The 16,249-nt window shown below is 37.7% G+C and overlaps 1 protein-coding gene across 1 annotated transcript; it reads left to right on the forward strand.

Annotated features, from left to right (window-relative positions):
* The first annotated feature begins 937 nt into the window (after positions 1-937).
* Positions 938-15,895, forward strand: LOC107717673 (collagen alpha-1(VIII) chain-like). The gene is made up of 3 exons (XM_016524505.1): positions 938-1,042; positions 12,589-12,895; positions 13,622-15,895. The coding sequence occupies exons 2-3, from the start codon at positions 12,592-12,594 to the stop codon at positions 15,529-15,531; spliced, it is 2,214 nt and encodes a 737-aa protein (XP_016379991.1). The 5' UTR covers positions 938-1,042; positions 12,589-12,591; the 3' UTR covers positions 15,532-15,895.
* The last annotated feature ends 354 nt before the right edge of the window (positions 15,896-16,249 follow it).

Genomic DNA, 16,249 nt, shown 5'->3' on the forward strand with positions numbered 1-16,249 from the left:
TTTATTTATTTTTATTTAGTCATTTAGCAGACGCTTTTATCCAAAGCGACTTACAAATGAGGACAACAGAAGCAATCAATTGTAGTATTAAAACAACTAAAAAACAGATCCAAAACTAAAAGCTAAAACTTTATAAATACTACTTATACACATTTTAAAAATAAAGAAATTAAATAAAAACAACTTTTATTAAAAACAACAATTTAAAACAACACTACTTGTGTGGAGGTAAGTGGAAAAATATTATCGTTACTGATGGAGCAAAAATAGACAAATTAAGAGACAATCCTTTTTCTAAATAGTTCTACATACAACTGTCTGTTGTATAGAATTGAACAATTACTGGTAGCCATTGACTTCCATAGTATGGGGGGAAAAAATACTATGAAAGTCAATATCTACCAGCAACTGTTTGATTACTAACATTCTTCAAAATATCTTCTTTTGTGTTCAACAGAAGAAAGAAACTCATACAGGATTGGAACAACTTGTGGGTAAGTAAATGATGACAGAGTTTGCATTTTGTAGCTTCTAACCTGACTAAGGTACAGTAATGCAGGTTTTAGTCAGTTTTTTTAATATTATAAATATTTGTGTAAATATTTTAGTCTGTTATTTTGTAAATTATGGTAGTGAACAAACTGACGTAAGTCATCTTAAATTAAATGTCAATAACAGTCCTTGTTTGTCAAGTTATTTTAATTTATTTAACATGGAGTTTTTCAAAGTTTTTAAATGGATTGAATAATTAAATGTAGGCTACTGTGGGTAACTGTCATAACGGAACCTAACAGCTACTGCATCAACACCCTGGTGGAGGCTTACGTGATCGCTTTTCTCTCTCCCTTTCTTTCTTTTCCTTCTGCCCACCTCCTTTGAGGAGTTGCCTTGCCCCTCCTACCTGCCCATAAAAGTGGAAACCATGCTGCCTGAAGCCTTTAACTACATTTCTCCTTCTGTCTTCTGGATCTTCTTCCCTCACTTCTCACTCAGAGAGAGATAAACTGCAGAAAGAGACAGAGAGAGGCCAGGAGAGAGAGAGGTGAGTGCTGTACATATATAATGCGTGCTGCAGGAAGAAAAAAAGAAATAAAATGATGAGTGACTTGAAATATTGCTTTAAGTATTGATATTGATCTGAATAGGAGTGTACATGGAAAGGAAAATCATGTGAGATGTCTGATCATGTTCCTTGACGAAGCAGCCTGTTTCTTTCTTTCTTATTTATTTATTTATTTTTAGCCTATATTGTGGAGTAGGTGTACATTGTTTCAGGGTTTCCATTATCTGAAATCACATGTAAATATTAACGAATTTTTAAAATGTAATTTCCAGGCCTGAAAAAAAATATATGGTATTTAATAAAATATTAAAAATAATAGAAATTTCTATTGTGAATTTTTTTACCCCCAGCAGTCTTGGAGTCTGAAATATTTTGATGCTCCTCAAATGTTTTGGAGATAATTTCAATATAGGTTGTAGTCATTTTAAATTATTATTATTATTATTTCATATTCCAATTCCAGCTCCAGTTCCTTAATGATTTCATTACTCCTTCTTTTAATATTTGAACAATAACTGGTCCTAACTGTATACTAAATAAATGTACTAAACGAAAACAATCACATTTTTGGTAAATTAATGTTACATAGCTTTTTATATTAAATAGCTTAAAATTGTGATTTCCAGGCATGAAAAAATTGTAAAGTTTAAGTATTTTATAAAATATGATGAATTATGGACACTTTCTTTTACTTTTATTTTTTTCTAGTTATCCTAGGGTGTAAAATAATTCATCGACTTATGGATTCAATAAGTTGTGAAACCAGATAATTAGTTATTATAGATATTTTATTTAAAATATTTTATATATATATATATATATATATATATATAATTCTCATTAATTTGAATATGCAATGATAACAAACTCAAGTTGCTGTCCAATCCTTTAAACAATTTTTGGATATGCTGATTCATATCCTGCTGCTTACCACACCTGCTGCTGTTGTCTTTATCCAGCTCTTTATCCAGCTTGCTTTGTATATTTCTACAGCCACATTTTTATGTTGTGAATTATTATTATTATTATTACTATTATTATTATTGTTAAAATAATACTGTTTTTGGTAGATTAATGTTCGTTTAAAAAAAATGTTTTTTTTTTTTTTAATAAACGTCCTAAAATTGTGATTTCCAAGCCTGGAAAAGTTCAGGTATTTAATAAAATAATAAACGAGTACACTGAAATAATTAAACTAAATTTATTATTAAATGTCGATTTTTATTAAAGTATAATTTATTGTATGTACTGTTCTGAACATGTACATTTAACAAACATTAATTTAACACATTGTCACATGAACATCAAGGTAAATAAGCAGGCCTAAAATACACATAACACAATTCGATACGTTCTAAATTAAGTGAAGAATCGTTCTAACCGACTCTGATTCTGTCAGTGAATAAATCATCAGACCCATTCATTTCTGGTGTTTTTTGTTGTTGTTGTTGTTTTCCATTTTGAAATCAAATGGACCCAGTTCAAAATTAGAACTAGTTCTCCGTTCTCTGCGTTGTTTAGCTGCGGAGCATCTTTTATCTCCATGCAACAACCTTATGAACCTGGCAACCCTGCTGTCTCTCTTTCTTCCATTATTTGGATCTTTCCTGAGCAGCTTGATTCATTAAACAGTCACAGAGACGCAGCCTGAACTGTGAATGTTCCTTCAGTTCCCTCCAGCTATTAACAGATTGGTGTTTTATGACTGTGTTTTGATCTGAATGAAAGCCATGCACTCACAAATAGGAAACAAAGAAAATCAAAGGAAGGAGAGTCTTGCTTGAGAGTTTGTTGGATTCCGGGTGGATTGGCTTGCTTCATTCCCTAGAAATGTTTTGTGACGTATTATTTGGAAAAAGTAAACCTTTTTTTAAAATTTAATAGCACGTACTGTAGTTTAGATCATGAATGCAGCTATTGTCCTGACCTCTATCTGAAGGCCAAATGCTGTGTACCGTACAAATCTCCTCATCGTAGACTATAGAATTACAGGTCTTCCCTGGCAGTATAGTTTCTCATGTCAAATCAGTATCGTACTGAAACAAGAACACCAAAATGTGGTGGATCAACGATCCTCTGTTTAAAGAGAGGTTTGGCTCGCCACTTAGATTCGGTTTCGAAGACGCCAGATATCTGAAAGGCTGACAAGACTCAGGGCTGATAAAAAAATGATGCATTTATTACTTGGAATTTCTCTGGAAAAGCCCAGAGTTCTATCACAGAATCAAGGTATAGGGTTGGTGTGAAGGCTGAAAGCCACTCGCTACTGAGCGTGTCCAGAACTACAGGACGTGGGCTTGGAATCTGACACATATGCTCACAAACACACCAGCACACATCGGGTCCTGGCCTGTGTTTGCAGTGATATAAGTCACCAGCATCAGTGTCCAGCTGGAACAATGAGAGCCATCTGAGGCCATCTATTAGTGCTGATAAAGTATTCAGACAATAATTAGAGATTGGGAAATTGACTGGACATGAAGGACTGCAGAGATTTCATTGGTACATATTTGGCTTTGTTTTTTAACACAGAAATGGAGTGCAGTAACCCATTGCCTGGATTTGGTGCCATTTGAGAGCAAACTAATACTTTATTTTGATTTTGTTTAATTTGTGTTTTAACCAAAATTACCAGAAAAAAACATCTGTAAAAAAAACCCCAACTGCTATGAAGCAAAATTTAATTATACCAGTTTTTTTTTTTTTTTTTGCTTTTATATTCTTTACTGTGTTTTTTATTTTGATAATTTCTGAGAAAATATAGAAAAAAAGAAAGTTTACTTTAAACAAATGCTAAATGAAATAATATCATTATACATATATATATATAATTTTATTTGGAAATGTTATGTATGTTTCATTTTATTATACACATGCGTTTTCAGTCTGACTTCTCTTAAATGTGCAGAGACAAATCCTTACCCTGTTCATCGCTGAACTGGCAAGCAATTCCAGCTGCAGTGTTGAACCGTTTCCCCATTGAGATTCTCCTCATTATCCTGTCTTCTCGTGCATTTGTCTTATGGACAACCAGCCTTTTTGGGGGACTTAAATTAATTAGTGTCATTGTAAAGCTGCAATATTCTAGAAATCAGATTTGGAATTACCAACTTCTCTTGCTGTGGCAGCTATTGGCCTTCATCAGGACAACCTGCTGTCGCAGGGTTTCAGTCACCTTAGAGCGGCCCGCCATCTTGCAATCTCAGTGAAAATTAGAGGAATGCTGCCAGTTAAATAGGGTTTGTCATATAATTAAAGCCACAGTCATATCACCCTGCAGCCCAAGACTGGTTGCCCACTAAAGCTAAGCAGGGTTGAGCCTAGTCAGTACCTGGATGGGAGACCTCCTGGGAAAACTAGGTTGCTGCTAGAAGAAGTGTTAGTGAGGCCAGCAGGAGGTGCTCACCCTGCAGTCTGTGTGGGTCCTAATGCACCAGTATAGTGACAGGGACACTAAACTGTCAAAAAGCACCGTCCTTTGGGTGGGATGGTAAACCGAGGTCCTGACTTTCTGTGGTCATTAAAAATCCCAGGATGTCTTTCGAAAAGAGTAGAGGTGTGACCTCAGCATCCTGGCCAAATTTGCCCATCGGCCTCTGACTATCATGGCCTCATAATCATCCCCATATCTTCTGATTGGCTTCATCACTTTGTCTCCTCTCCAGCAATAAGCTGGTGTGTGGTGGGCGTTCTGGCGCACTATGGCTGCCGTCACATCATCCAGGGGGATGCTACACACTGGTGGTGGATGAGGAGATCCCCTCTCACAACGTAAAGTACTTTGAGTGCCTAGAAAAGCACTATAAATGTAACAAATTATTATTATTATTAAAGAAATTAGCACCAGGTGCCAGAATAACACCAAAAACCAATAACTTGGGGGTATCTGTAAGTGTTCTCTAATTTTGATCACAGTTCTTTTTTTTCTTCAAATATCTCATTTAAGTTTTTTATACTGTACTTCAGAATACAATTAATTTATGAAATATGCTTAAAAAGCCTTAAGCATAAGGCTTCTACTCCTGGTAGGATAAGTTCAAATAAGACTAAACAGTGACCTTGAAATTTAGGAAATTGTAAGTTGTTCTCTAATTTTGATCTCCACTGTATAATAAAATGCCAATAAACAAATAAATAAAATAAATAATAACTATATAGACATTAAAAAGCTAAAATTAAAATGGAATATATAAAACAAAAACATATTAGCCATATTATTAATAAAACCATATTAATAAATCCTATAGTAGAGTATTGTTGATACCCAAACATCACTGATATACAGTAGATATAACTTATATTTAATTAATTTTATTATTATAGTGGTTTTTATTTATTTATCACAATGCACACAATAATCTTATAGATACTACCTGAGTCCGTCTTGTATGAAAAGAAGTTTTAGTACCAAGTGGCTGAGATGGAAAAATATGATTTTCTTGAAAGGTCAGCCATACCCTTTCCAAATGAAATGATAAAAAAAGTTTAAAAATGTAAGTATTTTTTCCTGACCTTTTCAGGCACAAATGACACCCATTCCATTTTTATACAGGAGACAGAAAGGCTTTCTGCTACCTCATCATGGTTTATATACTGCCCAAAATCTCTTATTCCCCATAGGCAAAAAACATATGGTTACATGAAAAACTTCCCTTCGACCTGAGAGAGAAAAGCGAGTGTGGAAGTTACTGAGTGAGCGAGAGAATGTGTTTTACAGCAGGCAGCAGTTCTGGCTCACAGTCCGTTCTGTCAGCTGATTCTGCATTCCGCTGTCCTGTGGAATAACTGCAACTCAACCTCAGTGTATTTCAGCAATATCACACCAGCAAGAATGCCACCACACTGAATTTCAAAACATTTACATTTGTGCATTTAGCAGATGTTTTTATCCAAAGCGTAAGCGACTTATACAATTTGACAAGGAGCCAACAATATTCATTATATACAATGCCAGGTTTATTTGACAACTAGATTAGGAAACAAGCTAGAGAAGAGGAGAAATGCAGAATGTTTATTTTTGGTGAATTACTGTACTTCCAGAAGAGGTGTGTCTTGAGCTGCTTTTTGAAAGATGGTCTTAGCACTTCAGGTGGAGATTGACAGCTCATTTCCTCAGAGAGGAAAAGAGAGGGTGAAGGTTCTGGAAAGGGCTTTTCACAGCGATGCAATAGAAGAAACATTTTTTTTTGTGCCATTAAGGATCCTTTCAGTGAACAGTTCTTAAAATAACCATTTTTTAATGTCTAAAGAACATTTTAATAATCTAAAGAAACCTTGTTCCACTATATAGAATCTTTTGTGCATTTGAAAGGTTCCATAGATGTTAAAGGTTCTTGGAATCTGTGTGTGAGAATTGTGCTTACATCTGTTTCATGTGAGAAATGTCTTGAAACTTTCTCTCACTCTTCTCATTTCCAGAGAAAGCATGACCTGTAGTAATTGGTAGGGTGGGAACACAGAGTGGTGTGTGTGGGTGGGTGAGTGTGTGTCTTTTGGCATCTTATGCTATTTACTGTTGGCACGTCATTATCACCGTCATGCTGACTGTAAAGAACCGTAAAGTTCTTCAAATTCAGTAGCCAAATCTGAAACAGCAGCTCCAAAATACTGCATCATGAATCCATTTGTCAGCGTTATTGAAAGCAACACCCTAAGCTGACCATTTTTATTTGATTTTTTTATTTTTTTTTACAATTTATTCATTTTACAGACACTTTTATCGAAAGTAATTTACATTGCATTCAGGGTATACATTTTATCAGTTCATGCATTGCCTGGGAATCGAACCCATGACCTTTGTTTTGCTTCTGCAATGATCTACAGTTTGAACTACAGGAATGCATCTGTACAAAATGATCAGTACTACTTAAAAAAGGAGCCTCTTTTGTGTCTGTTCCATCTTATTGGGTTTCACTTGGCATGTTGCAGATGCTTTTTATCCAAAGTGTCTTCTGGTAATTTTATTTCATTGACTATCACCCCTGAGCAACCTGGTGAAAAAGTGCAGGGTTCCCTTTTGGCATGATTTTACATGACTTTTCCATGGCCTTTCTATTTATTTGTAATTTAGTGGATTGTTTTAAAGTGATTTCCAATCGTATGTCAGTTTAAAATTATTTATACTTTTCTCTCCAAAAATATGACAAACATCTTGATATTGAAATGGGCCTTAATGGACAGTTCAACTTTTTTATCCTCCAGTTATTAGCTAGAAACATTTACTGCCCAGTGAGTCACACAGGCAGTTGCAAACAATGAATTTGATCATGCTGGTTTGCCTTTGGGTTTGACACTCTTCACATTTTACAATAAGCAATATTTAGACGATTCAATATTTTAGAGCATGGCAAGTAGATTAATATATGTTCTATAGACACATTCACAATATACAAAGTTTTATTAATTAACTTATTCGTTAATTTACCAGACCTGATATGTTTTCATATTCTTATGTTTACCGTTTTTTGAACATGGGAACCCTGAAAGTGTTTCAATGCAAAAAGTACTGGGTTCAGATCCCGGACGAACCCCCGATTTATGTTTAATTTTTGGACACAAATAATTTAAGTTACACTTAAAATGTCTAAATTTCATGACAAATCTAACTAAATAGCATTTGGAAACCAATTAGGCAAATGATGCTTTATTTAAAAAAACAATAATTATAATTATTATAATTAATGTTTTTTTAATAAATAGACACTACTGGCAAAAATCATAGAAATGCTTGAAAATAATGTAGGGCTTAGCATATAACCTTATCATGCCAACGTTGATTATATGGTTGACACCCAGCATGCTCTTCTTTATTTGTTTATTGTGAATTGAAGCGAAACATCTGGAAGCAGTCAGAAAAGCAGGAATGGAAATTTGATTATATTAGAATCGGGGCAGGGCGATAACAGAGCTGTGGCATGAAACCAAACAGACAAACGCTGTGGTTATAAATTTTGGCCAAAAGAGCGGAGGAAAACATTGGTTCCTGCTCTCTGCAGTGGATATGTAGGGTTGCTGTTGTTTCGGTTGCTTGTCCTTGTGGTTTTGACCCTTGCCTGTCAACATATTTCTCATTTGACCTTTGGCTTCAGTGCCAATTTTTTTTTTCTGGCATGCTTGAACATCCAAACGTAGGCCGGATGGAACAACGTGAGAAGCTTGTTTCAGCCTTGTGAATCTGATAAATAAGCATGAAAATTCAAACAGGCCAGGTTGTGAGTTGTTGGGTTTAGAATGAACGGAAGCTTTTAGGAGCCATGTTTTTTTCCCCATGACCTCTCCTGAACTGCTTCACTTGAGATTGTTTTGGCATCTCCTTGGTGATTTATGCTGGGTGTGTACCATGAATGCAAATAAGAGCTATTGATTATGGCATTCTGTATCACTTAATATTTTTCAGACATGGCCAGCAGTAACTGAGAAATGTTCCAATGGAATGAGGCTGTTTTGATGCCCACAACATTTTTGGATATAGAACATTGGATGGACATTCACTTTGGCTTGCCAGTCTAGTCGAACACAGAGAAAGAGTTGTTTTTCCAAAGTGAGAGTTCTAGACTGAACATAGTCGGCACTAATGACACAAGATCCTCTGAAAACAAATCACTGGGTGGAGTCATAAATTAGGGAGGCCTGAGGAATGAAATTCATTTCTGAGGCATGAAATGTTTGGTTTGTGTTCAGTGCCCAATGAATGAGGGAACTAATGAATGTCAAAGGATGTGATGTAGCCTATGAAAAGAATGCCCCTTAAAATAACTATCTATTGAATAAATTATTTATTTATCATTTTAAAAAAATGTCGTAAAAAAGTCGTAACAAGGTTTCTGTAGGTGAACCTGCGGAAGGATCATTATCGCGTGGCCTGCTTGGTCCGGCAAAGGGGGAAAAAAGCCTTTGAGACAGCCAAGGGCGCAGTGGGGGAGGCCGGGGGCTCCAGCGCGACCTATATTATTATTACATATATTATTATTATTGCTATTATTATTATTTAAATGCATACATTAATACCTTAAAAAAGGTCTACACTCTCCCTTAGAGAAACTGAATACAGAATAAGGTTTGAACAGATGATACTGGAGTAGGTTTAGAGAAGTGAAAGAGATGGAAAGTATCTTTGGAGTCACAGTCAACCTGGCTGGCAGCATCCCAAGAAAAATGGTTAATGTGTTACTTTGTCTTTTTGTTCTATTCATGCTAGATCAGTCAAGATCTCCATTTACAGTAGCTCACAAAAGGAAATCAAAGCTCTGGCATCCCACCCACACACTGATCCCAATATGTCTGCATGTATTAGAATAAACAAACGACTCCCTAAAAAGCATTCCAGCTTTTAAGATTTTTCTACGCTCAATCAAAGCAGGATGCCCCCTCCATTCTGGGGTCGGCTTTGGTTTAGGCTCACGTTTTGGATTTTAGCACAGCTGTCGGCTGGGTGCTAAAAAGCCAACGCTTTGTAACGGAGTGGCTGGGTTTCCCATTTATCACAGTTTCAGGACAGACCTGAGAGGATGTGGCTCTCAAGAGAAGAGAGAATGAGCAAAAAAGTAAGAAATAGGGGTTTTTTGTGCCATAGTGTTCTGCTAATTGGGCGGCATGATAATGTGTGATTTTTTTTGCATTTGTGTTACTTGCAGTGTAAGGCTTTCGTAAAGATGGCTTTACGTGGTGGCAGTCTACATTTGTGTGATTCTAAATTTTGGTATTATCTGCTGATCATTTTTAAGCTTTATGTATGATGCACAAAACACTAAATACAAAACATTCAAAAATGGGATAAGAAACAATGCTAACAGTTTGCCTTTTCTTCTGTTTTGGAGGAAGCAAACTGTTAGCTTTCCCATTGATTTCAAAAGTAGTTGCTCAGGATTATTTGCAGTCAGATGGTGTATGTGTAGTTAAGACCCCTTGATCCAAACAGTATTCATATGTGAGCAGTTACTGACCTCTAATGGTCATGTTTAAGTATAACAAATGTATTACTTGTGTAGTAGGTCTGTTAATGCAAACAAACTCACTATTTTTAATGCGTAATTGATTGAAGAAACTTCAAATATTAACTTCAATGTGCAAATTTTTTTTTTACTGAGCTTTTTACATTAAATATGGGCTAATGTGCAATCAGTTGGTCATTATGAAAAGATGCTATCTAGACCTGAAAATGGATATTTCAAGTCATCAGTAAATGAATATATTTATATCTTGTTGTTCTAAGAAAAAGTAATATAGTCCATATATTGTTAGATGGTTCTAATGCGGTTCATTTGATGCTGATTTGAATTTTGGGGGTAATTTCTTCTGTCAGTGACTAAACTAATAAACATTTGAGAAGCCCTTTAAAAAAAATCTGAACTAATATTTATATATTATGATTTTGTACATGGTGATGTTTTTTTTTCATTATTTATTCGATTAAAAAATATTGAGACTTTTCCTTGTTCTGCTCTGAATTGAAGGGACAATGCAGACTTTGTAAGGGCAACATATTATATATAATGCAGATGGCAACAGAATAACTTGAAAAAGATTCAGTAAAAAGATTGAGTTGGAAGAGCATTGTAAAGGGGGTCATGTCATGAATAATACAATTTTCCTTGTTTTCAGAAATAAACGATTGTTATGAAACTTTATTTACTATAAAAACATATCTTTAGATGCAAAGGTGTCCACGCCAGTTCAAAAAGACCATTTATTGAAAAACAGCTGCAAAAACAGCTTGTTCTTCCATAACTTGATTTGAAACAGATGAATACATGACTGTCCAATTTTGTTATGTTAACAACACCTACTAGTTGTTTGGAACCTTCTGCTGACCAGTCAATAGCAGCTAGAAGTAGGAAAGATGCTATTAGAACTAAAAATATGCATATAAACAAGTTCACTAAACCTTGCTCTGTTCCTTGTTAATTTGAATAATACTAGCATTAGAAAATGGTGTAACATTCCTAATTCATGGTTGTTTTTGTTGCAAACAATGATTTTCTGAAAAGGCATATTTAGAATTTTATTCTTAACACTATAGTATACAGCCATGTAGTAATATAAATTTTCCTTAATTAAGCATTGATGATAGGGTGTATTGACATTTTAAGCACTCTAGAATCAATAAAATTATTCAGCAATGAGAACCGATAGTTGATTGGTTAGTCATGGAATGGAAAATGTCCTTATGGGCAGTGGCGGAGCCAGGATGTTTTTATAGGGGTGGACAGGGAGGGGCCAGCAACCAGTCTGGGGTGGCACAGAAATCTTCATTATTTCAATATAAAAATGTGATTGACTATAAAGTATTGGACTGTTTTAGTGCCTAAAACACAACTGAATACAATTAATTTCTACTAAATAAATTAAACGTTTGTACTTTACAAAATAAAAAATAAAAATAGCGCATGTTTTTTAGCGTAAGTGCACTGTGTTCATATTTACGTGTGCATTAAATTACACACACAAAAAAACAGCTTGCGCCTTATTGTGTAGGCCTATATTGTATATTGTGATCTCGAATTGCACAATATTTTAGTACATGCATTTGAGAGACCTTCTTTAATGTGATGCTATACATGAATGCACTAATCGCCTTTTTGGTAATTTCATGACTTAACTGACGACAGAACTACATTGTATGTTCGTAGTTTCTTGTTAGCTTTATTTATGATGAAGCGATATGGAGCGTGTGCCTTATATTCGCGTAAAGTTGAAGAGTGTGTGCCATGAGCACGGTAAAACAGCTATCAGGAGAGGAAAGTTTGTTTTACTGACATATAACCTAACAACATCTCACCAGACCGCAGTTCACTGTTGTTCTACTGAAGCTCATTTGGCACATGTTCCTTTCCGCACTCGTTTGACTTGCGCCTGGCGCTGAGGCGAAGTTGAAGTGCGCATCTGAAAAGTCTCCCGTTTGATGTGGTCATAAAGAGATACGGCGGTTCCGTGTCTTAATAAATGCATTTCTTGTCAAAAAAGGGACAAAAACTGCAGTTGTAAGTGGGGTGGCCAAGCTTAGGTCAGTGGTGGCCACGGCCACCCCCTGGCTCCGCCCCTGTCTCTGAATCTGTGATCTCATAGGCTGTATAGACCAGAAGACTTTTGTGAGTCATGGTGAATTATGCTTTAATCCTTTTATTTATTTTTTAATTCTACAATCTGTATTTAGTATTCGACAATTTATTTTATATGCTATTTATGAATTTCTCTTCTGGTTGCAGATAGATATTCACAATAGCCTATATATTTACAGGCCTATTTAATTAATTAATTCATTCATTCATTAGCCAATTTTAATTAATTATGGCCCAACTTTGATCAGAGATGTTTTGTACAAGCACAGTTTAAAAAAAAAAAGACAAAAACTGCAGTTTTGAGAGAGCTCCGCCCCTGCTTATGGGTGTCAACTCGTTACACTGTCTTCTCTAAAACAATGTGCAAGGCATAGAATTGCTTTCACTACACTTTGGTGTAAGGGTACTGCTAGCTTTCCTGTCTTTTTCCAAGACAACTAACCTTCTTTCCTGTGCTCTATTTCACAGGACATGGCTGGGCCTCTCCTCTCTGCCTGCTTGTTTGTACTGGTGGAGCACCTCTGTCTGCTACATCATATCCATGCAGGGGCATTTTATGGTCACAAGTCACTGCCCCAACAGCACCAGCTTCTGCCACAGTTACCTCTTCTGTCACATGGCAATGAGGGGATACCCCAACAAATAATCCAACACCATTACCATGGAAAGGAAATACCACACTTACCATATGGAAATGAGATGCCTTTGCTTCCACAGTATGCAAAAAAACGTCCACAGATACCCATGCACATGGGTAAACCTATTGTAGGAAAAGGTTTGTTATTTAGCAAATTCCTTAATAATTACTTTGCTTACAAAATTCACTCCACAGGTTCATTTAAAATGAAAGGTAAATGCTTGGGTATACTTCACTTTCCACATTCCGTCTTGTGTACTGTGTCAGCACAGCTTTCAAAGTATACTCAACCACAGATGAGCGCGGATGGACGACAAGTGCAGTACCACCTAGTAGACTCGTTATATCTCAACATTCAGTTCACGCCTGTGCTGCTGTACGCGGACCGTCCACGCGATCACAAAAATTGGGCTGGACATGGACAGTGTGTGCATACATCTGCAGACACTTCTGATAATGGCAATTGCATCACACGGACAGTGCGCAGACCGTCGCAGAACTCGGATGGCCAAAGTATACTTTGTGCTTAAAGCTGCAATATTGACAAAAGCTAGCTGATAGAAAGCATATTTAATCTTTCTGATAGGTTAAACTCTTGAAAACACCTGTCACCAGATTTTAATGAGGTTTGGGAGAGTGTTTTGTGTGTTTGTGTGGTTTACTGGTAGCTCATTTTTGTTTAATCTCATTTTAGCTCTGTTGTATTCACTAAATAGGTTAAAATAATACAACTGATTCATATTGAATATATTTTGGTACAAGAATGTTATATTAAAATTTAACTTTCAGATATGCAAATAATGTGTAGTTTATGAACAAGTGTTGACGTTGCTGTGACCATGACTGTTACATTTTTTTTTTCAGGTGAAACTATTCCAAGAGGAGAGAAAAGTCCTCCTGGTGAGCCTGGTCCAATGGGACTTCCAGGGCCTAAGGGCCCTCCAGGACTTCCTGGTCATGGTATCCCAGGACCTACAGGTAAACCTGGTCCTCAGGGTCCACCAGGACTCCCAGGATTTGGAAAGCCAGGCATGCCAGGTTTACCAGGAAAACCTGGAGGTATAGGTTTACCAGGACCGAAGGGTGAGTTTGGACCAATTGGTGGTGAAGGGCCAATAGGAATGCCAGGACCTCCAGGTCTTCCCGGGCCACATGGCTTACCAGGTGTGTCAAAACCAGGTGCACAAGGACTTCCAGGACAACTTGGACCTCGTGGAGAACCTGGACAGAAGGGCTTCCCTGGGATCCCTGGTGTCCCAGGACCAAAAGGTGTGAATGGGAATGGCCTCCCAGGATTGCCAGGAGTAAAGGGACCTCCTGGACCTCCAGGACCACCAGGACAAGGAGGACTTCCAGGAGTTGGCAAACCAGGACTGAATGGACTACCTGGGACTCCTGGAGGCCAAGGTAAACCTGGTGCACCCGGAGAACCAGGATTGGCTGGAGTCCCAGGGGAGGGAGGACCACCAGGGTCACAAGGACTACCAGGCTTTGGCAAACCTGGTCTGGATGGCTTGCCAGGGAAACCAGGTCTTCCAGGTGGAAGGGGCAAGCCAGGTCCCTCTGGTTTACCTGGCAACCCAGGCTTGCCTGGTTTTGGCAAACCTGGATATCCTGGCCTTAAAGGTGACAAAGGGCATGGTGGTTTTCCTGGCCCCCAAGGCCCAAAAGGTGAAAAGGGTCATGGTGGTCTTCCTGGAATGATTGGACCACCAGGGCCAAGTGGCCTTCCAGGCCCTCCAGGTCACTTGGGACCACCTGGAGGCATAGGTTTCCCTGGTCCAAAAGGAGAGGGTGGTGCAGTAGGACCTAAGGGACAACTTGGTCCAAAAGGTGAACCTGGGCCTCCAGGACTTCCAGGCAAGCCAGGATTCCCAGGAGAATTGGGGCAACCAGGGCCTAGAGGCTTACCAGGTCCCATAGGACCTAAAGGTGAAAATGGACACAAAGGCTTACCTGGACTACCTGGAGCCCCTGGAAAGCCTGGTGCAAAAGGAGAAGTTGGATTCCCAGGAGAAAAAGGTCATCCAGGGCCCATGGGAATCCCAGGATTAATGGGTTCAGCAGGACCAATAGGCCCACCTGGTCTACCAGGTCCAAAAGGGGAATATGGACCACCAGGGAAACCTGGAATGCCAGGCGAGGGAAAACCTGGGCTTTCAGGCCCAATAGGGCCACCTGGTATACCTGGACCTGGTGGGCCCCCAGGTCAGCCTGGAATACCTGGTCCTCCTGGCCCACCTGGCCTACCAGGACCTCCTGCTCAATCTCCATTTATTGGGCAAATCCTTCCTGAGACAGGTCCTGGGCTAGATGGGGCAAAAGGTGGTTATAAGAAAGAAAAGCCTGGAGGAGCTATTATTGGTAGGAATGGCATAGAGATGCCTGCTTTTACAGCTCAGTTGACAACACCATTTCCTCCAGTTGGGCAACCTGTTGTTTTCAACAAGATTTTATATAATGGCAACCAAAATTACAACTCTCAAACTGGCATCTTCACTTGCAAAATACCTGGAATTTACTACTTTGTCTACCATGTTAATTGCAAAGGAAACAATGTATGGGTGGCATTGTACAGGAACAATGAGCCAGTTATGTATACATATGATGAATACAAAAAAAGTTACCTGGATCAAGCATCAGGGAGTGCAGTGCTGCCCTTACAAGTTGGAGACACTGTTCATATCCAGTTACCATCAGACCAAGCTGCAGGACTTTATGCTGGTCCATATGTTCACTCATCATTCTCTGGATATTTGTTATATCCCATGTGAATTTGTGAAAAAAAAATCACTCGTATAAAATCAATGCTACATTTTTCTAAAGTAAACTGTATGTGCCATCAGTACAGAGCCACTTGTTAAGTTTGAATAGAAATGCATGTTTGTATGTTTTATGCATACACATAATTGCATAATTTTAAACAGTCTTACAGCATCTTACATTATTCGTTTATCCATATGGTTAGCACTTTGTTAGAACTCTTATCACATTATTTATTTGCATATTTCCTATTGTTTGACAGTATATTGATTGTATATTGATGGGGTCACACTGACTACATATCAATGTAAAATGATGTGATATTGACATAATGAAGAATGTTCAGATTGTTGGATATGCACTATATTTCTGCTGTCTTAGGGTGCTTTCACACCTGGCCCGTTGTTTCGGAACATGGCGCGTTTCCCCCCTTAGCTCGGTTCGTTTGGGCATATGTGAACACGGCAATAGCGCCCGGATCCACGCCAAAACAATCGGTCCAAGATCGCCTGAACGAGGTGGTCTCGGCTCGATTGAAAACGAACTCTGGAGCGGTTCGGTTGTAGTGAGAAAGCAGGCTATATCACAATGTATAATGGGTAATTACGTAAGTTCCGTGAAAAGCATTAGCTTTGTTGTTTTGCTAATACTTCAAAATGAACCTGTGAATGTCTGTGGGTGAGCACGTCTTTGCCATTCAAAATAAAAAAGCGCACTTTTTCATTTTAT

Source organism: Sinocyclocheilus rhinocerous, unplaced genomic scaffold (assembly GCF_001515625.1).
Source record: "Sinocyclocheilus rhinocerous isolate Xijiao unplaced genomic scaffold, SAMN03320098_v1.1 scaffold633, whole genome shotgun sequence".
NCBI classification, from domain to species: Eukaryota; Metazoa; Chordata; class Actinopteri; order Cypriniformes; family Cyprinidae; genus Sinocyclocheilus; species Sinocyclocheilus rhinocerous.